The following is a 21,967-nucleotide window of genomic DNA, read 5'->3' on the forward strand; positions in this document are numbered from 1 at the left end:
TAATGAAGTGTTTTGTTTCTATGACATTTTATTGCATACATATTAAAACAAATCCATCTAGAATTGCACACAAATTGTTGCTGCTTTGGACATCAGGACCACTCTGAATTTTATGGTACCAGCAGGGATAGAATTCAGTTCTCCTGCTGCAAAAGCACAGGCCCTCTACTCCTTGAGCTAAAGGACAAACACTGTTGGGAGGTAGGCGTACAGCTGTGCATGTCTGATTCCACCCAATAGGGGACAAAAGTGCAGATACATACTAGCAAGCTGATTACAGTACTTTATAACAGCAGTCTTTATTTAGACACTAGGTGGTTAGGTCTATACCCCCAGCACAGTAGGTAACTGTGGCCTGCAGGAGCTTCTGCATTAGTCTTGCATAAACATAACAGCAAACTTATAATTACAAGGAGGTGCACGTTAGCCACAGTGGTTACTGCAACGTCAAAGCTCTGAAGCATCTACTACTGCTCTATATCCCAGGGAAGGATTCAATCTCTGTTCCAGCTCATAAAAATCCCCCCCCCCTCAACCCAACACAATGGTTGTGTGTATGGATCCTAAATTTTCCTTTCTTTCTTCACATTCATGGTAAGGTTGGTTATATGGGCTACAGGTCTTTTGGGTTTGTTTGTTTTTAAGCATACATACATACATACATAAACATACATAGCATTTGTACTTAGGCTCAAAATTTCAACTTTGTGTGGATTTACCAGTATTGTGTCCTCCTAACAGAGATTGCAAGAAGAGGCTCTTTCACAGTCCTCTGCCTTACTGCATAAGGTCTTACATTTTAAACAGTTCCTAGTCCTGCTGTTTATTTTTAAAGACTACTGAAGCAGAGTTCCAGGCCTTTGACTTCATGTCAGTGAGATTAAGACCTCTGCCAATAAGTATGATCCAATATTTATTTCATTTAAAAATAAATACATCAACTGGTGCCCCTCCAGTAGCAGCAGTCCAGCTGTTGCAAAGAGCCCTCAAATTGAGAGCAGAATGTAAAAAGAATGTCTACCCAAGTCTACTGCCAGCCTGACACAATAACTCTGAGATATGTGAACTGCATTTCAATAGGGTATTGAATCTGAGGCTTTATTATAATTTAAATATCAACATTATTCAAAAATATCATCAAGGAGGAAACAAAATCCTAACTGCATGAAAATTTTGTAACATCTATAGTTAAATGTAACCCCGTAGGTTCCTATAATTTAAAAGTGCTTGCAAAGAAAAGAAATCTGGTTTTGCGGTTTATTTACTTTGTGCATTTAATAGCACTTTGTGTATCCAGTTTCTCCTTTGATGAAAATACCATTATAAACATCAGAGGAGCAAAAAAAAGCTGGAAGCATTTTTAAATTTGCAGTCATTTTTGTTTTTTAAAGTTTTCACTTTGACAGAATACTTCTTTTAAATCCTTTGTTTTTCAAAAAATAAAGTTGATTATTTGACTGTTGATCAAACCATACAAGAAAATTCAGGGTAAATTAACTTGTGAAGATCTACACAAGCAGCTTTGAGTGGCATCTCAAGTGAGAGGAGAACAGGGCTTAGGAGAATATTTTTTTTATAAACTCAGTTTGACCCATGAATGATAGGATGTTCAGTATCATTTCTTTTTAAAGTGAACTTCTTAAATTAAAGAAATTCCAATTTATGAGTGAAAGTCCTATTTACAAATCCATCTCACATACAGCCCTCTTATGTGATCTCAGTCAGGGCACCAAAAACTGAAGTCCTGCTCTCACAAACGTTTGATTTAATAAAACTCCAAACTAGAAAATCAAGTTGCCTGTGCCTTTTGTTTTTCCACCCGTCAGCAATGTTTCCCCTTGAAATATGACACTTCTCCCCAGGCTATTCTTCCACTAGACTGCATCAATTGCTTCAGTTCAATTAGCAATGGCAGTTTTACTTGTAATAGGGAGGCATTAAATTGAGCCAGTTTAAAGCAGTACAGGTCTCAATAACTACTGAGTAAATGTAACAATTTCTAGTTAAGTAATCTTTGTAAATTAATGATCATTTGTGCCTAATTTAGAGCTTTGGAAGATGGAGGATACCTTTCCTTGTAGAATCAAAGTGAAATAAAGGATCCTTTTAATAGCAAATGAGGAGTTGAGCTAGTAAGAGTTGGATGCCTGAAAGCTCTAGTCAGACAGGGAGGTTTTGCCCTCTAAGATAAAAATGGCTGTGGATAAATGAAACAGACTGGAGCATGGATTTAAAATTAAGCAGAAATATCTCATCTGAGAGCAAGTGATCTAAAATAAATTAAAATAAATAAAAAGCCACTATGTTTCTGGCTATAAAATATTGGAAGAGGTTCCTTTCATGGCCTATCGCTTAATCACTGCTGAATGATATAAAATGTCCTGAGAAATAGCATACTGTTCCTTATACCTCCCAGCTCAGGGACCAATAGACCAGAAGTTAAACATACGTTTTCTTAATCGCTTTAGCAGTTGTATTGTTTCATCTTATCTCCTGCAGACAGCTTCTTAGATCGGCAAGTGTGCCTATTTTCTGAAGTTATTGTCCTCAATCTCGACCATATCAGTAAATTTGCAGTTCAGCGGACTTCCAATGAAAATAAACTTAGCAAACAGTGTTTAATAATTTATTGACTTTTCCCATTAAATGGTACATTCGCTAAGTTAACAATTTCCTGGTAGTTTTATTTACAGTCTTCAGGATGTTCTGTAAAACTCAGTAATGATTACAGACTAAAACACACAACATACATATTTTCAAACATTTAAATAGAAGCACATTTTATTCAAAAGTAATTCTACACACTACTTTTTCCATAAAAATATAAAAAATAGTTTAATTACTATATTTTACCTAAACCAGGATATCTAAGAATTTTCTTTCACATATGATGCCCCCTCCCAAAAAAAGGGAACTCCATCAATAAGAAATTGAAAAGGAGACTGCATCACAAAATTGAATGACTAATGCCATCTGCTTAAATTCACCACAACACCAAATTAGTTCTATTTAGCAACTTGCAAAAGACTTCTTGCAGTATGCAGGGTTGTGATGTTTGTTTGCTGGAATTTTTGGCTAATATGCCTCTTTTCTTTCTTTCTTTCACAAATGTGCACAAACTTGTCATGTAAAAATAATGGATTGAGCCAAATAATCATTTTATACTACAGACTATAATGCCAGGTACCATGTGCCCAACAAACAAACTGGCAATCTTACACTACACAATTTTGCAAAAATAGCAAAAGGGAAATATTTTCCTTTTGGGAACTATATTTAAAGGTGACTCATTTTTTCTTACCAAACTTCCAATGAAAATAGCTTTTTGTCCTTGCTTTGAAAATAATGCCTTGATTATATTTATCTTACTACCATTTCTCCAATTCATATTCTGTGTGGAAAGCTAAAAGAGTCTGGGGGTTGGGGGGAGGGGGAAGAACCACTATGGTCCCCTCTCTTTTTAGGATACATTTTATAAAAAAGGCACAAAGATGAAACTCCTAAGCAGCATCAGTTATTATGATTCGCCCCACACCCACTCCCTGCCTGTAACCCTCGTCTTATTCTGATGCTACTGCTGCAAGAGACATTCTTTGTCTCAGAGAATGTTACAGTTCCATGAACTCAGGAAACAGGCAAAGTTGAAAAAAGACTAGCTAAAGCCTTTGTGCAGTACAAACAGCATATGGATCTCTAACAAATTAGCACTAATAAAGGTTTTATGTTGCAATTAATCTTTGACCTGGAAATCTCAGGAAAAGCCATTTGAGAAAAGCTGAGCAACAAAGTATAATATATTTCTCAGCAAAGGGACGGAAGTCACCCTCTGAGCAATACTGTGCATTCAGTTTAGCCAGATAATGGTAATGCTATTTGAGTACTACGCAGCCAATGGTGTCAGAAGCTTTTATTCCTCTTCCCCCCTAACTAGTTTATAGGATTTTCTAAGTCTAAGACATAAATGAAGCTGCTGTAAACAGAGGGTCAGTATATGACATATACAGCACAATCTGAAACAAGAAGGTTTTGCTCTCTGGCATGTAAACATTAGGGTTACTGGACTTTAGGTCATATAAACAAATCTGATGACAGATTTTTCAACTAAAAAAGTAAAATTTCCCATTAAAGGAATAACCACAAAAATACTCTTTCAATAAGTCTCACTTGCCATGTAATACCTTTTTATATCCTATGACCAAATATGTAAAACACTTAGAAAGTTTTAAACTGTAGAAATTTTAACCAGTTAAGCTGTTTGGCAATAATGTATCCAAAACCTCCTTAGAGAATGACATTATCGTTCACTAATACCAGTCCTACATTGTCACCGAACATGTCACCACACTATTTCTTCTTCTTTTTCTTCGGTGGCTCATCATCAGAGCTGCTGTCTGTGCTGGTGCTGCTACTAGTGGAGGAACTAGAATCTGACTCGAAGTCTGAGGAAGAGGAAGAACTACTTGAAGATGGGGAGGATGAGGAAGTGGAGGAGCTTTCGTCACTGTCGCTGTCATCAGAAGAAGAGGTGGTAGAGGAATCTTCACTCTCAGATGAAGAATCACTAGCTGAACTGATGCTGCTATTGCTGCTGGAACTGGTGACGCTCTTAGACCTGCAAGAAACATGAAAAGGACAGATGAGAGATTTTCTTCCCAGTACAGTGGTCACTGAACAGACCTGCTGAAGGTACAACTACAAAAAACAATGTTCATTACAATCTTCCAGACGTGACTCTGTCTGAAGGTGGTATTTCCCCTGTTTTCTTGATTCTATTTTGAACAAATACCCTTCAGCCATTTGAGTAATGGGACAGTGGAATACATACTTCCCTATTGTAAAACAAAACAGAACTACAGGAGAAAAAGCAAAGGTTTGAAACTTACTGATCCTTACTGAGGACTGGGGTCTTTGTTTGGTTAATGTGGGAAAGAGGGAATACAAGTTTTAAGTGATAAGAAAAAGTGACTGGACAACAACTAAGATTTTAGAAAAGCTTAATGAAGATCTGTTCCTTTGACACATTATTGTACATGCTCCCTGGATGAAATTCCGGCCCCACTGAAGTCAATGAGAGTTTTACTATTGACTTCAATAGGACAGAATTTCACCCAAGGTATGCTGCTCCCAAGCTACCGATGGAGAAGGAATTTAATGTACCCACCACTACAGTAACATTTTGTGAGATGGAAATTTTAATAATCACAGTGAAACTTTCAGAAAAACAAATCCTTTAAAAATAGCCTTATCAAGGGCAAGGAAAAACATGAATATGGGGGTAAATATCATGAAGTCCTGCATGCTCTGCCATTTTTCTGAATTCATATTCTGCAAACTCCAAGCTTTCATTTTGATTTTTAAAAATCAGTCGTTTTCCCATTAAGATGCAGCTATTGCAGATGTGCTACCACTCCTAAGCAGTTTGAGATTTTGGTATGGACAATGTTACTAAGTGCCAAAAATGAACACCACAGGTTTTCCAGAGATACCTCAGCCAAAAACGTGTTAGCTCACCGTGCTCTCATTCCATTCAGTCAACTGAATGTCATTCCTAACTGGTACTATATAAAGTGCTAGAAATATTAAGCATAGGTTTGCTTTTCTCCAGAAAAAAAGGACATTAAATGCAAGCATAAGATTAAGGGTGCTTAGCTGAAAATCACTAAGTCAGGAAATTCATAAGCTAAGGTCATAACAGCTACATTAACTCTGCCTCATTGTGCATCCACAGTTGTGTCAAACTGACATACGTAGAGCATTGTATTATTATGTTCTGAGCCATTAACAACTTAATATACATCTGTTATCTGTATTTCCTCCCCCAAACATCTGTTTTTTCCATTGAGCGCAGTTCATTTACAGCTGCTCAGGAAGGAATCTCCAGAAAATAAGCTAATAGAAGCCACATCTTAAAGTGGTGTTCGGAATCATTAGGACAGATCACTACATAGGTAGTAGAGTGAGTACTTATAGATAATGCCTAATAGCTATTCCCTTGATGGAAAGATTTTGGGGGAGAGGGCAAGGGCCAGGGATAGGAAGCAGAAAGTCATCTACAATAGAACCTCAGAGTTACAAACACCAGAGTTACGACCTGACCAGTCAATCACACACCTCATTTGGAACCGGAATTACGCAATCAGGCTGCAGCACAGACGAGACCAAGGGGAAAAAAAAAAAGAAAAGAAAAAGAAAAAAGCAAATACAGTACAGCACTGTGTTAAACATAAACTCCTAAAAAAATAAAGAGAAAACAGCATTCTTCTTCTGCATAGTAGAATTTCAAAGCTGTATTAAGTCAATGTTCAGTTGTAAACTTTTGAAAGAACAACCATGATGTTTTGTTCAGAGTTACGTACAACCTCCATTTCCTAGGTGTTCGTAACTCTGAGGTTCTAATGTACTTGCGTTCAGAAGGTTACATAATACAGTCTGTAGTTTGGTTACACAAGGGGGATGAATTGTTGGGGCACATGAAGAAATTTACTTCCCTGGAACAGGCAGAGATACACACATGGTTTAGGTAGAGTACGAAAAGTAACTTTTAGATCGTGCTCTAGACTTTTTTTATATATATTTTGTAACACAAGCTTTCTCACTACGGTATGATGCTGCCTGCAGTATTTGAATAGATGCACTGATTTTGAAATTCCATTTCAATAATATATTAATGAGTTTTTATATAAGGCAACCTGAATCAGATCTCTGATACGGCACACTAGATACAGATAAGTGCCTCAGAATAAGCAATAGACTCATGGATCAAAGGAGGCAGAATCAGCCAGAGTATAAGAACAAGTGTCTTGGAGTTTGCAATCTACCTTCCAAAAGAGTGCCATGAGGCAGGTGGTACGGGCTAATGTGGGCACAAGAAAGCTCAAAGCAACCTAAAAGTTATGGGGCACAATTGCAGGAGTTTTGTCATTTCGTATTTTTCTGGTCAAGCCTGTAGCAAGGCTACTGGAACCTTAACTTCTGCATCTCTTAACTTCAGGATTTTAAGTATACAACAACATGCTGTGTTGAGTATTTTTGTATTTCATTCTTCCCAATACATAGTAAGTGTACTTGATGCCTTATATGCAAATAAATGAATACTGTGCTTGGATCTGAGAAAACCTATAAACATGTGAGAAAACAATTCAAACCAAGAATACGTAATGTTTTAAAGGTGATCTGCAAAGAAAAAAATGGGTCTGTCAATGTACAAATGAAGTCTAAAATCTTTTTGCCAAAATAAAAGGGATGTCTTTAATAAAAAACGTTGTTTCTTCAGCTGAGCTGAGAGCTCACCAAGAAATCCACCAATAAAACCAGTCTTGACATTCTTTATACCTTATGGTAAATATTGGCTTTTTTAAAAAAGCCTTTCTGGCCATATATATCATAAAGATGCAAAGAAAAGGGCACCTGACCAATATTTAAAAATCCTTTGCACGTCTCCTTTAAAGGAGGGATTTTGAGTTTTCCAAAATGGAGTGTGGGTGGCTGTTCCAATCAGCAGAGCAGCAATAAAGGAGACATTAAGCTAGAAATGGGAGAAGACAGCTAGACCATATTTCCATTAGGGATTGTCACACAAAAATGTTGCTTGCAGATACTGAACACATGACAGCATCAATAGCAACCTTATAACAAAGTTCTACTAGTTTTTTTTATACTAACACAATAATTAAACTGGTCCAGCTGTGGGCTCCCAGCAGCGCTGTCGCTACTTCATAAGACCTAGTTTTAGTGTCAATAGCTTTGGTTGGTTGGGTTTATATTTGTTTTGTTTACAGTCACTAGAAAAACTTTTAGAGGGAGATGGCAGTTTGGAATGGGGAAGAGACAAGAAACAGCAAGCTGGGGAGAAGGAATTATTATTAACTGGAAAACAGTAGTCAATTATTGCAGTTATTTGAAATACAAATAATGCCCTTCTAGCCAAAGAAAGGAATATTTTTTTCTACTAAAGGGAAGAGTTATGTAGAGAAGGGAAGATCAAGGAGGAAAAAGTGAAGACAAAGAATTAGAAGGTGAAGGGGTTGGAGAAACTTCAAATGCTCATAGCATGACTACTCAGAGGAGGCCAAAGGTGACAAATACAATCCTTCATTTGCAATTTCTGCTTCCAGTATCCCACCCACCCTCTTTCAAATTACCCTCTGCCACAGTGAGTGCAACATCATACACTGGAATAGCTGCACTTTTAATCTTTTCCCACATACCTTTTTTTCTTGGTCTTCCTTTCTGCAATACTTTCTCCAGTTCTAATTAAGGGGAGAGGAAAAACAATGGCTTTGATTAATGCAGTGGGAAAAATTAAGTAAACAGATGCACAGCGGAGTTGAGGTTTATAATAGAAAATCATCATCCCACTGGCAGAAAAGTAAACAATGCGTTGTTATAACTAAAGTTCACTTGGCACATTCACTTTCAGCCATTTTTCAACCCAAGAGGAAAACATTCCCTATAACTTAAAAAAAGCTGTTGTATTTTATCCTCTTACACATTTTTTGTATTTGAGTATGTCACACTCTGTTACCTTCTGCTAGGGGTTCTCTACATTAAAATGACACTGTCAGTGTACAAGTTTTCTTTACCGAATATCTCAAAATATTAAAACTAAATTTTCAAAATCTAAATTAGTTTTCATCATTTATGCTCTCCATGAATTTCTCTCCTGTAGCAATAGAAAGAAAACAGTCCATTTTTATTAATATCATCTCGCTGTTTCACTTTCAGGTCCTCATGCATTCACACACTGATAGAAAGTCTGGGTTTCAAACACTGCAGGGAAATGTTTCATGAACAAAATACTTTCCTTCTGAATTAAAAAGGAAATCCCAGGGAGAGATTTCTGTTGGTCTTAACTTTTGAGAAAACCTTTCCACAAAGTAGCAGTATTAGGCCAAATTTGCCATGACTGTTCCCTTTTTGATTCATATGGCCATATCACCTTCTCAGCCAACAGTAAAGGTAAACCACATGAGGCCTCTATTTTGCATAGTATTTAAGTATGTAATTAATTCCATCCCTTTTCGGGGAGGTGCAGTGTCTGAGTGGTTACGGTCCTCAGCTACAATCCTGAAGATCCTGGGTTTGAGTACCAAGTATCAGAGGGGTAGCCGTGTTAGTCTGTATCCACAAAAACGACGAGGAGTCCGGTGGCACCTTAAAGACCAACAAATTTATTTGGGCATAAGCTTTCGTGGATAAAAAACCCACTTCTTCAGATGCATGGAGTTTGAGTGTCACTCAACTTCACACTGAAAGGTTACCTCTAGTCACCCAACTGACCATCTTTGAGGTGATGCTGGACTCATCACTCCCTTGTATACTGTTGGCTATCAAACTGATAGAACCACAGCAGCCCAATGAGCCGTTTTAGTTCTAAAAGCACACAGTCATTATGTCTTAGAGGGCTTCAGAATCAGAATTATTACTTTGTACTGAAGTTCCTCAATTTTAGGTCACACAACCTCCATCTAAGTCAATAACTATTAACTAAATAGAAGGATCATAATGCAAAATTATTTTGCCACATTACCTAGTCTTGGACAACTGGACTTGTTTGCCAGTGCAAGGCTATATTAGATATGTAGTTATTCCATCTAAAAAACTACATCTATCAGAAAATGAAGATGTTAAGACTGACACAATGGCTTTTATTTTGGCCTTTGTAAACGTATATTGCTTTTACAACCATATTGTTCTACATAGGCTTTTATACAGAATGTCCTAGATTTTTGTTGGGGTTTTTTAAGAAAGAAGTAAAAAAAAAAAAATCAGTATGTACACAGGTCATAACATAAGTGAAACAGATTTTGAATCTCATTATGCTGTAATTGTGCACACCAATCAAGTTTTTTTAAAAAAAATCCCTCACACCCATCACATCTTCCTTTTGTCTAGAAAACAGATATTTAAAAAGTGCTTGTGCTAAAACTCATACCAAATTTCACCTAATGCCAAACTATTTCCACGTTAAACCTTTAAAAAGAAATAGTTCAAAACATTTTTTTTTAATAATAAAGTATTTTCCTCCACACCGCTCACATTTTTAAAAATGTCCGAATCATTTTTTGCTCAGATTTTAAAAGAAAATTAACCCTTAGGTGGAGACCTTGTGTAACCCCCACAACCTTCTGGGTGTGGTGATCTGTCCCCTCTAGTGGCACCGAGACCACTTAGAGATTAATGAAGCTGCTACTGCCTTAGTTAAGGCTTTTAGCTCATGCAGTAGAATCTCATGCATTAAGCTTCTGAGGTCCCAGGTTCGATCCTCCCCGCTGACAACCGGGATCTGTCTATGTTACACTTGCATAGAAAATTTCATCCCCCCCAAAGAATAAAGATTCGGAAAGTCATAAGCAACTAACAAAGGGAAAAATAAAGTTAGAATGAAAATGCTTAAGACACCTTAAATTCTTGGGTTTCACTTGGCCAATGGCATTAACCACTGTGTTGTCTAACCCTGCTTAAAACACAAGGTTCAACACATCAGCAGCTATTAGTTCTTGCCTATGCTAGTGTTCCTACCATTGCTACCGATAGTGAGTACCACTGCTACTCAGTATATGATAACAGCTAGGAGGATGGTCAACATAAAAATTATATGAAATATCCCTTTATGTTCAACATTTTGGAAAGCTTCTCAGTTCATTAAATGACTTCATTTTCTCTCTGAAATCTCTTTTGATTAAAAGGATGAAATGTTTGAGTGCTGAATTCTTCTTCACTGGGAGAAACAACAAAATTCTATCTAGGGGCCAGAAAAATTAAGTGAAGTCACACTTCAGATTAAGGCAAAGTCCAGTTTGGAGATTTCTTCTTGGTTGCAGGTATTACCTGACTAGGTGTCTCAGATGTCAAAACTACAAAGCATGTAGTTCTTTTAATCTAATAAGATGTAACTCCAATATTTCTAGGAATAAAGGATTGGCAATACATATGAATCCATATCCTGCTCCCCTATTTGCTTTTTATTCAGGGAAAAACCATGCTCCTGATACACTGTTAACGTAGCACATATGTTTTTGTTGGTGGACACATTTATGGTGAGACTATAAAAATGACACATCACATACTTTTCTAACTATGCTTATTGTCTCCACACTAGGAAAGATGTACACAAACGGTTTTCTAAGCCCCAAGTAAACATGTAATAAGATAAGTGGTCAAGATGTCCAGAAAACATTGCCCATTACAAAAAGGCCCCATTACTTATTTTGACTTTATTTCAGTGGCCCATTTTTGTTTAAAAAACCTGTTTGACCTAAGTTACAACAGGGAGAGGCTGACCAAATAACCTGTGGATACTGTGGGATACAAATATACGTGTATATCCTCTGATGTATGTACAGTAACTATTAATGTTAATGGGAGTTACACATACAGACGGAAGAGAATGAACACAAAAACCACACAAAGAAAACTGACCATGCTACTACAATCTCCCAAACACAGTCTATATGTACTTCTGCTAATGGCTTTTAAGCCTTAGACCAGCTGATCTTACCTTTGTTGCAACAATAGTCTGTTTTCTTTTTCTTTCAGAGCTTTCGCTAATTCCACTGTCCTTGATGGTCTGTGTAGATATTTTCTTTTCCCAGTACATTCATAGGTCCAATGTCCAAACTCTAAACACTTCTGACATCTCACATGCTGCTTGTTTGCCTCCCTACAAAAATACAGAATTTGCTTAAGAGCAGGTTTGTATTTAAAGTTGGGATATTTAAGCACAATTAACACTATCGATTGAAAATACATGGTGCATTTTAGCATACCAGTCCTAAGACAAAGTATGTGTCTTGTTTAATTTGAGCTTTAACTGTCTACCTGTGTTTATTGGTGCTTTAGCTTTTCTCAAGTCAGAACAATCCTGCATTTCACTGGGGCAGACAAACACATGCATATACCTGCATATAGTCAATGGCAGGATTGGGTCCTTAGTGATTACTGGAATGTTCCTGTATCAGTTATTTATCAGAATGAACATAAACACACTTTTCTATTCCAGAACTGGAGCTCTCAAGTCTCTCTTTCTGCTGAAGGGGTAAAGACTAAACTACACTTCACTTTTGGTTGACACATTGGCAAATGGTGTGTGGCCAGCATTTTAGTTTAGTAACTCCTACTGGTTGGTCTCTCTTTCAATCTTTCCTCACTCTGCTTGGAGTTCATAATTTCCCATTCCCTTCAGAATTTAAAATTCATAAGCAACTATTAAAGAGTTTGAAGAAAAGTGGAAGTGGAGCAATTCTTAAGTTTCAGCCAGTGAACAAAGGTAATTCAATTATTGAAAACATAATTCTTGTCCCAAACTAACTGGCAAATATTTTGGCAGCATGTTTTATATTCCTGCACCAATTGAGGGCAATATGGTTACATAAACATAGATAAATGTTAGTAAATTGTACCCGATGTTACAATCTCCGAAGAATTTGCACCTGCCTCCATAGGTTTTTCAAACAAGCACCTACAAATCTGTTCCTATCCATTGAGTCAGTTTGTTGCAATATTTTGGACAGCCTAATTTTCAAATCATGAGAGTCTAATGATTAGAGGCAGAACAGAATGTCAGACTAAACAGGACACCATGTTCTTTGTGGGAAATTGAAGAGCAATCCTACAATTTCAGCAGCCAGTTAATGACTGCTATCACAAAAGATGCAACTGAGGCATGTGAAGTTCGAGGGTAACATTTTACTCTGTCCATCTCAAGTATAACCTGATTCTGGCTGTCTTGCATGCATAATTCACTAGAGTTAGCCATGCAAAATTTTACTCACCTGCTTCCTGAGAAGGTGTAAACTATTAATTTTTCACCATCATCAAAGTAAACATGGGTGAATAATTTTGAGCCCACACTGGTAAATAGTCACAGAGTTTTGCAATACTTTGCTAGAAATCACAGAGGAAAAAAAGCTTCCTTTCAGTTTAATATGGGTTAAAGGAGACTCTGATGATATACTCATCCTGAAGAAGGGCGTTCCCACTAACAATTTTTCACTGACACAGGAAGGGAGCTAAAGTTTTTTCCTCTGTTTTATTTTTCCCTACCACTCCTCATTAATTTCTTTAGCTTTAAAATAAAACGTTCAGCACTTTTACTGTGATTCATATTTACACTCCCATGAGGTAGGTATAAGTCTCATTTTACAAATGAGGAAATTAAAGCAGAGATATTAAGTGACTCACCCAAGGTCACATCACAAATTGGTGCCAGAGCCAAGATTAAAAATAGGATTTTCTGACTCCCAGTCTTCTGCTCAGTGTATTGCACCACATTGCCTTTCAACTCTGCCTTTTACCCCTCTTCCCTCAACTGAAAGACTCACTTCGGAGTCCATTCAGAGCCACTCAACAGCCATATACTACTAGAAAGAGGAAAATTCCTAACTGCATATTTAGCATTTAGACACAGTGAACAGAAGTAGGAAGGAGGAGAGAGAGGCTATTAGCATTGATGGATGTTTTGATTTGGTGTGGAACTATGAGTCACCTACTGAGGTACAGAAGAATGGCATGGTTTACTGGCCTTTGCCATCACTTACTCAGGCTCCTAGGTCTATCAAGTTTCTAATAGTCATCCTGTCTAGAACGTCCAACACCTTTTCGAGACTAAACTTCTTTGGCTTCTTGTAAGGAGAAATGGTGCTAATTTAGATTCAATAGGGAACAAATAAGACTCACAATTAATTGCACACAATTAACTTTGAGAATTTATTTTCAGTAGGGAACAGAACGTTTAGTAAGTAGGCTGAACAAGATTCTAGGGCTACTGAAAGGTTTTTAAAAGTTTTATTTTCTCAAGCTCCATTTCTAGACTCCACTGAGAGAATGTCTGTGAATACTGAACTGCCGTGAGACACATGTTGCACTCAGTAGGCTAATGGGGGGCTGACCATTAATATAACTCTACTTCAAATTTTACAAAGGTTAAAAAAAACTGAAGGCTAACTAGGTGTATTTAGACTACCGAATACAGGGAGTTGTAAACAAAACGAGGCCCCAAACAGCCAGTAAACTGTCACTGATATATTTTGTGGTGCATGACACTTAACAGACAAATATTTAAAAAGATCTTTGCTACTAAAATGTTACCGTATAGGTTTGGATGTAACATAAAAACCTTCCATGTGCTGGAGAGGTATCCAAACTAATGGAAAGATACTGCTTCCAGCCCCCACTAAGAAGAGGGGCTGAAACACCTATATATTGTAGCAATATACGTTTTAGACATGCTTAGAGATAGATGAAGATTCTTATGCTGCCTGCCTAGTCATCCATGGAGATTAGTAGAGAGGGAAGATTTTTCTGCTGCATCAACTCCTACAGAAATCAGCCTTGTCCCAACTGAAGCTCAGAGGACGAGAAAATTTAGTACATTGAATCCAGGTTTGTTTGTTTTTGTCAATGCAGTCAATCTCCAAGAGGAGGTAACTAAGTTGACGGAAGAATTCTTTTGTCAACGTAGCCACATCTACACTACGGGTTAGGTTGACCTAACTAAGGATGCAAAACTTTTCACAGAACTGAGTGACATAGCTAGGATGATCTAATTTTTAAGCAAAACCTTAGACTTCTGGCTCTGCCACAGTTGCCATATGTGAGCAGAACTAGCACAGTTCCTCCACTTAATGAACACACAAACACAAACAAACATTCAGTTTTGGTGCCAACTCAAACCAGCACATATCTTCTTTACTGGAAAAGACTAGAAAACTAGATAGTACAACTAAACAAAAACATACCATCGCTTCCAGGTCCTAACGCCACTCATCTCCTGACCAAAAAAGCAGACGATTCCACCCAAACCAAAATAAAAACTAAATCTAAATGCAGTCTAATCACCGGGGGGAAAAAAGATCAAACAAACTAGACTTCTACAGATTTCTAAGCACAGCCCTAATAGCTAATCTCATGCAAGTTAAATGGACAAGACTAAGGCCTTGTCTACACTACTAAGTTTTGTCGACAAAAGGCAGCCCAAGACTGAGCAAAGATGACATGTTCCAGGAGGTATTGCACTTCTCCAGTGCAGACAAAGGGAATGCAAGGAGTGGAGGGAAGCCGAAAAGAAAAAGAAAAGAAAAATCAGAAGTTTGTTAAGGATGCTACTGAGCAGATGATTAAATTCATGGAGGAGCAAATGCAGATGCTGAAGTCCTTAATATTCCTGCAGACTGAGTAGATGCATGCCCGCTCTCCCCTGCAGCACATTGAGAACTTTTTTCTATGCACCCCTCTCCAAACTCTGCCCACACAGTCCTTTCTGCTTTCCTGGACTTCTCGGTTTCCCCGTCACTCCACTCCCTTAGACAACTTTAAAAATCAAAGCTGTACCTACACACAGCTCTGAACGTCTGCCCTTCCCTGGTACCCTCTTTCCCACCAACATCTTTGTGAGCGTGTGTGTTGTTCCTTGTACAATAAAAGAGAAGTTTTAGAACAGTAACTCATCTTTATTTGTTTCCTACAAATTGAGATAGCAGGCACTACCAATACATACATAGGCAGTTTAATCATTTGCTTACTGGAATGTAATACCCAAAACGTCACCATTGCTTCCTACGAAAACTACATGTAATGTAACATTGCAGCACCAATCACAAAGATATACATTACTGGTTCTCATTTTCAAAGTGTTGCTTCAAAGCCTCTCTGATTCAAATTACCCCCTTCTGGGCCCTTCTGACAGCTCAAAATCAGCAGCCAAGCAGTCTGCCTTAACACTCCACCTCTAAGCAAACCTTTCACCCTTAGGTTCACAAAGATTATGCAAGTACAACATCCAGCTATAACCATGGGAATATTATCCTCATTGAGGTTTAACCTGCCATAAAGGCATCGCCAGCAGTCCTTTAATCGGCCAAAGGCACATCCCAGAGTCATCCGGCACCTACTTCAGCCTGTTGTTGAACTGCTCCTTACTGCTGTCCAGGTTTCCTGTGTAAGGTTTCATGAGCCAGGGCTGTAAGGAGTACACCGGGTCTCCCAGGATCACTGTAGGCATTTCAATATTCTCCACTGTAATCTTCTGGTCCAGAAAAAAATGTCCCCGCTTGTAGCTTTCGGTACAGGCCAGTGTTCCTGATGACACCCCATGTTGATGTCAGTGGAAAGCCCCTGGTGATCCCCAAGCGCCTGCAACACCATGGAGAAGTACCCTTTCCTATTGAGGTACTCCATCACAAAGTGGTCTGGTGCCAAAATTGGAATGTGTGCGCCATCTAGCACTCCTCCGGTTAGGGAAACCCATTTCTGCAAAGCCATCCACTGTTTCACGCATATTTCCCAGAGTCATGGTCCTTCGTAGCAGGAAGTGATTAATTGCCCTGCACACTTGCATTAATGCAGCCCCACCAGTTGACTTCCTGATTCCAAACTGATTCGCGACCAACCAGTAGCAAGTCTGGAGTTGCCAGCTTTCACACAATGATTGCCACACACTTCACTACCAATACGGCAGCTCTCATTCTGGTGTCCTTGCGTCACAGTGCTGGAGAGAGCTCCACACATAGTTCCAGGAAGGTGGTTTCCGCATCCAGAAGTTCTGTAGCCACTGCTAGTCATCCCACACCTGCACGACAATACGATCACACTATTCAGTGCTTGTTTCCCGAGCCCAAAAGCAACGGTCCACCCTCTGCAGCTGTTCTGTGAATGTCAAAAGCAATCTAAAGTTGCTCCTATGCATATCACACAGCATGTCAGGCTACTGGGAGTCTTCTTCAGTTAGGAGCTTCACAGATAACTGCACTGCCATCCACGATGTCTTCATGACAGTTATCAGAGCATAAGAGAGCAGTGCAGAATCCACAAAGATGCCAGGGTGCACAGCAAAGAAGGGCCATTAAAAATTCTGCAAAAGAAAGCCAGAAGCCAGTGGAATGCTGGGACAGAAAGCAATGCATTACACCGACACTGAGCCCAGTCCCAAGATGCGCCACAATCTGCGCCACCTTCCCACAAGACCCAGCAGCAGAAGGTGTCGAGCACGACTGTGGGATACGTACCCACAGTGCACTGCTCAGACTGTTGATACTAGTGCCCCAAGTGTGGATGCACTCTGCTGATAGAGGGATTGAGTGTGAACATGCAATACCGATTTTTATTATAGCGCTTTTTGAGTGTCGACATAACTTTTGTCGACAAAACTCTCTAGTGCAGACAAGGCCTAAGGCAAGCTCATACTGAACATGGGATCAGTAACTATAAACTATAAATGAAGCTAAGGGATAAGTAACACAATGCAAAACACATACAACCAACATGTAAAAGGATAAGTTGAAATGGAGAGACTGTTCCAAAATGAAAGGGAAATAATTATTCCATAAATCATTAGAAATTATGAAACTTTCCACTGAAAAGCAAGGAAAAACTATGTAATCCTGGAAAAATTCAAGAACACTATCCAGCCCCATTAATCGCATCTGAAACAGACAAATATGACAAATCATTACAGAGAATAAACTCTCAAAAACTATAGCGAACCCCAAACCAGATGTTTGATGTACTTTATCTACTGGTACCGCAGGCTTATCTTTTGCTCACTTGGCTTGAAAGCCTGTAAAAACACCTAACAACAACAACAACAATTCATTTGAAATTACTTTGGCCAAGTTACTTTAAGGTGACCTGCACAACTTAAAAACAAAAATGTAGGCTTGTGCTTTTTTGTGTGCATTGCTGTAGGGGTGTTAATAAAAGAGACCTGATGTGATTTTTTTCTGCCTTTCTTTTGATAAAATAGTGTTTTCTCTCTGGTTTACTTGTGGACCTCATAAATCTCCCAGAGGGGTGTATTGTGAGCTCTCACACCTTAACTGAAAGGTGGGGGTGTTGAACCTTTAAACATTTTGTGGAAAGAATGCCATGATTGATTAACTAGACATTGGTGTTAACAACTACTCAAAACAATCGGACTAAAACACCCTTCCCCTCTCAGTCATTCAGCTTTTATTCTGGATTACTTTAATATCATCATTTCTCTAGTTCTTCAACCACCATAGTCTGCCAAGACACACAAGTTCTGAATTTCTGGTGTAAAAAACAAGCAGAATATTTTCTAAATTTTTGAAAAGAGGGAGAAAAAAAGCTCATTTAACTTCTTTGTTTATCGGGGGCTGATGTGTAATGGTACTTAGCTATCTCATGCTGATAGTGAAACACTTAGTTTGTTAACATTTGTAAAGAGCTTTGAAATCCTCAGACGCAAGAAGCTAACGAGTATTTATTATTCCTGTAACGGCCTGTACCATGGTTAACTTTTAATCTTCCAAACTGTATTATAGAATTTGTTTTTAGGAATCAGTGAGCAGCAGGCTTGTCCCAGTTCACAGACTGGGTAGAATTAGCTTTTTCTGGGAGGAAGTACTTCTTTATCCACTCCAACAAAAGATTTACAACTTAACTTTAAAAGAAGAAAAATCTGCTCTCACGCTGTGGCCCTTTACCCATGGGACTGTTCCCCTATGGGGGACGGAGGGAGGGCGGGCTACTCTCCAGTGCTGCAAGGTGCACGCCAGACACCTGAGGAGCTGTGGAGTCCTGTACACATGCAATGCATTATCTACTGCCCCTCACCTCCTATACCAGGGTCCCTGGAGTACGCGACTGGGCAGGCCAGCCAGCGCTACCCGCCCCGCTCCCGAAGGCCTTGCTCCACACCCAACTTGCAGGCTCTCCGGGTTGGGTGAAGTCAGCGATTCTCCTCCCCACGCACCACCCGAGAGAGTCCACGCACACGGGCATCACCGACTCCACCGGGACTCTCCTTCGAGGCGCCCCCTCCCAGGAGAGCCCAGGTCTCTGAAGCTTCCCCTCCAAGACAACTCTCTTCTCCCCTGCCCATGGGACCTCGCTTCTCTCGGGCTGCCACATGAGGCCAAGCCCCTCGGGGCTCCGCTATCACCGGGGACCCTCCCTTAGCCCCCGGCCCGGCGCACTCACGCCTGCCGCCGAGCGATGAGTCGGTGCATGGGAGTCGCCATCTTAGCCCCTGACCGGAAAGTGAGGAGAGCCGACGACAGGCCACCGCGCTGCATGCTGGGCAATTCCGCCCTCCTCCTCCTTCCCCATTGGGGGAGAAGCCGGCAGCTGCCTGCGACAAAGAGCCAGGCGGCTAGAGCGGACGCGCGTTGGGGCCCGTCTTCCGCCTCAGCTCTACTCCTCCAGGGGGTGGGGAGAGGGCGGCCCGCCTAGTGGCTGGTGCTGCTCTCTGCTCCCTTGCTGCCCAGTCTCCTTGTCCCCGGGAGCCTCTCGCCCTTCCTTGGGCTATGTGCATGCCTGCCCCCTGGGCGGTCCATCCCCCTCTTACCCTCCTGTACCCACAGGCACCAGTTGTCGCCTGTCATTTAGGTCTTGGGCTGGTCGCTTCACACTTCTGAGTGTCACATTGATGGATTTAGGTTTCAGAGTGGTAGCCGTGTTAGTCTGTGTCAGCAAAAAGAACAGGAGTACTTGTAGCAGATTTACTTGGGCGTAAGCTTTTGTGGGCTAAAACCCACTTCATCAGATGCATGCAGTGGACAATAGGGTAGGAAGATATATATACACACAGAGAACATGAAAAATGGGGATTGCCATACCAACTATAGCAAGACCAATCAATTAAGGTGGGCTATTAGCAGCAGGAGAAAAAACCTTTTGTAATGATAATCAGCCCATTTCAAATAGTTGACAAGAAGGTGTGAGTAACTGTAGGGGGAAAATTAGCATGGGGAAATAGTTTTTCGTTTGTGTAATGACTAGCGTGATCAAACGTCCCGATTTTATCAGGACTGTCCCGATATTTGCTTGTTTGTCCCAGGTCCCGACCGATGTTCGGTCAGGACACGGGACAAACAAGCAATTTTGCCCTCTGCTCTGGTGCACAGGTGGCGCCTTGAGAGGCTTGTGCCTCCCCCATCTCCACTCCCTCCTTCCCGCATTGGATCCCTCCCCAAATCCCTGCCCTGGCCCCGCCTCTTTCCCAAGCACACTGCATTCCTCCTCCCTCCCAGGCTTGAGCTTGTCTGTGGTCCCCGTCATGCCTGTCCCTTGCTGGGCTCCCCTGACACCTGCAGTGCGGTTGGAGATGCTGGCTGAACTCAGCAGTGGTTTTCAACCTGGGGTCCCCAGCAGGGTGGCTCTAGACATTTCGCCACCCCAAGCATAGTGTCATGCCGCAGGGGGCGCTCTGCCGGCCGCCGGTCCCGCGGCTCCAGGGACCTCCCGCAGGCGTGCCTGCAGAGGGTCCACTGGTCCCACGGCTTCTGTGGAACCGCAGGACCAGCGGACCCTCCGCAGGCACGCCTGCGGGAGGTCCACCGAAGCCGCGGGACCAGCAGACCCTCCACAGGCATGCTGCCAAAGGCATCCTGCCTGCCGCCCTCCCGACGACCGGCAGAGCGCCCCCCACGACATGCCGCCCCAAGCACACGCTTGGCGTGCTGGGGCCTGAAGCCGCCCCTGGTCCCCAGGGGCCCACAGACTATGCCTCAGGATTCCAAGGGGTCCCGAGGCGAGATCGTACAGGGGGGCCTCCGGCGGCTTTTTTTTTCCTCCACCCCCCGCCTAGATCTGGTCACCCTACTAATGACCCATCCACTCCCAGTCTTTATTCAAGCCTATTTAACAGTGTCCAGTTTGAAAATTAATTCCAGTTCTGTAGTTTCTCGTTGGAGTGTGTTTTTGAAGTCAGTGACCATACAACAAAAACACTAACCCAGGAACCTATCCTTGCAACAAAGCCTGTTGCCAACTCCGTCCACATATCTATTCAAGGGACACCATCATAGGACCAAATCACATCAGCCACAGCATCAGGCACTCGTTCACCTGCACATCTACCAATTTGATACATGCCAGCACGTGCCAGCAATGCCCCTCCGCCATGTACATTGGCCAAACCGGACAGTCTCTATGCAAAAGAATAAATGGACACAAATCAGATGTCAAGAGTTATAACATTAAAAAACCAGTTGGAGAACACTTCAACCTCCCTGGACACTCAATTACAGATCTAAAAGTCCCAATTCTTCAACAACAACAAAATTCAAAAACATAAAATTCACTGCGAACTGTTGGCTGATGTTGTCACCATCTCAGATTGTGCTTTTGGCATTATCATACAGAGCTTTCTTAAACCACACTGGGCTCTGACCCCCTCCTACATAGGTATCAGCCAGGTATGTTCTCCATTGTGGCCTGATCCCTATACACAATTCCTTCCTCTTGTTAATTACTTTTTCCTCATGGTGAACACCTCCCCCAATGGGGTTGCCCCATTTGGCCCTTCTCACAAGCCCATATTTCCTTCTGCCTTCCCCTCCTTTTCTGGGGAAGATTGTTTTGGCCTCACAGGGTTCAGTTAGACCCATTATTGCCTCCCAGACACCCTCGTTTCAGGGAACTGCTGAACTGAGTGAGTTTGGAGTGGCAGAGCTGATTCTTTCCTGGATTAGTTTGGATGGAACATTTATTAGAGAGAGGAAAAAATCCTTCATCATAAAAATGATAAATTTAAATGGCTTTAAAACTTCAATAATCTCAAAGGAGCTGAGGTTCCCTGGAGACACAGTCCGACCTGGGATTTCTAGTGCTTAGATACCACAGTGATGGCTGCTACAGACAAACCAAAAATAGATACATTGTCCCAATTTTATCAAGGTCGTGTCGCTTGCCACTCCACACTTTGTTTGATTCCTGCTGTGTTCAGGGAAACAGGACTTTCTAAATAAATATGATTGCATCAAACATACACCTGACTCCATCACCAGTTTCCCCTCCTAACTGGACAAGACTCCAAATTCTTGGATAACTGCTCAGGTCATAAGGTGTAACAACTGGTCTTGTTTCCCAGTGCTTGTTCTGAGTGTGTCCTTGGCTTGGCCACAGAGTTCCTATGTGATGCTAGGCAGTTACATAAACCAGTGTAACTACTTTGTGTTTTTGTTGCTATATTAGGCTCTAGAGATACTGTCAGTATATATGTATA

At 40.8% G+C, this 21,967-nt stretch overlaps 1 protein-coding gene across 2 annotated transcripts; it reads right to left on the reverse strand.

The window, feature by feature from the left end:
* Positions 1-2,609: 2,609 nt before the first annotated feature.
* Positions 2,610-19,038, reverse strand: ZCCHC10 (zinc finger CCHC-type containing 10). 2 transcript variants are annotated; one of them, XM_030572934.1, is made up of 4 exons: positions 18,940-19,038; positions 11,501-11,662; positions 8,208-8,249; positions 2,610-4,612 (listed from the first exon to the last, which is right to left on the reverse strand). In XM_030572934.1, the coding sequence occupies exons 1-4, from the start codon at positions 19,032-19,034 to the stop codon at positions 4,345-4,347; spliced, it is 567 nt and encodes a 188-aa protein (XP_030428794.1). In that variant the 5' UTR covers positions 19,035-19,038; the 3' UTR covers positions 2,610-4,344. The 2 variants fall into 2 exon arrangements, with proteins under 2 accessions (XP_030428794.1, XP_030428793.1); XM_030572933.1 differs by lacking the exon at positions 18,940-19,038 and adding an exon at positions 18,734-18,933.
* Between the last annotated feature and the right edge of the window lie 2,929 nt (positions 19,039-21,967).

This window comes from Gopherus evgoodei, chromosome 8 (genome assembly GCF_007399415.2).
Source record: "Gopherus evgoodei ecotype Sinaloan lineage chromosome 8, rGopEvg1_v1.p, whole genome shotgun sequence".
NCBI classification, from domain to species: domain Eukaryota; kingdom Metazoa; phylum Chordata; order Testudines; family Testudinidae; genus Gopherus; species Gopherus evgoodei.

What these genes read in the sequence shown, in the direction of transcription:
- ZCCHC10 (XM_030572933.1), bottom strand. Translation starts at nt 18,870, where the DNA reads ATGTGGCAGCCCGAGAGAAGCGAGGTCCCATGGGCAGGGGAGAAGAGA. An exon ending in GTGGAGTCGGTGATGCCCGT is followed by an intron (nt 11,663 to 18,733) that starts GTGCGTGGACTC and finishes GTATTTTTGTAG; the next exon opens with GGAGGCAAACAAGCAGCATG. An exon ending in AGACTATTGTTGCAACAAAG is followed by an intron (nt 8,250 to 11,500) that starts GTAAGATCAGCT and finishes CCCCTTAATTAG; the next exon opens with AACTGGAGAAAGTATTGCAG.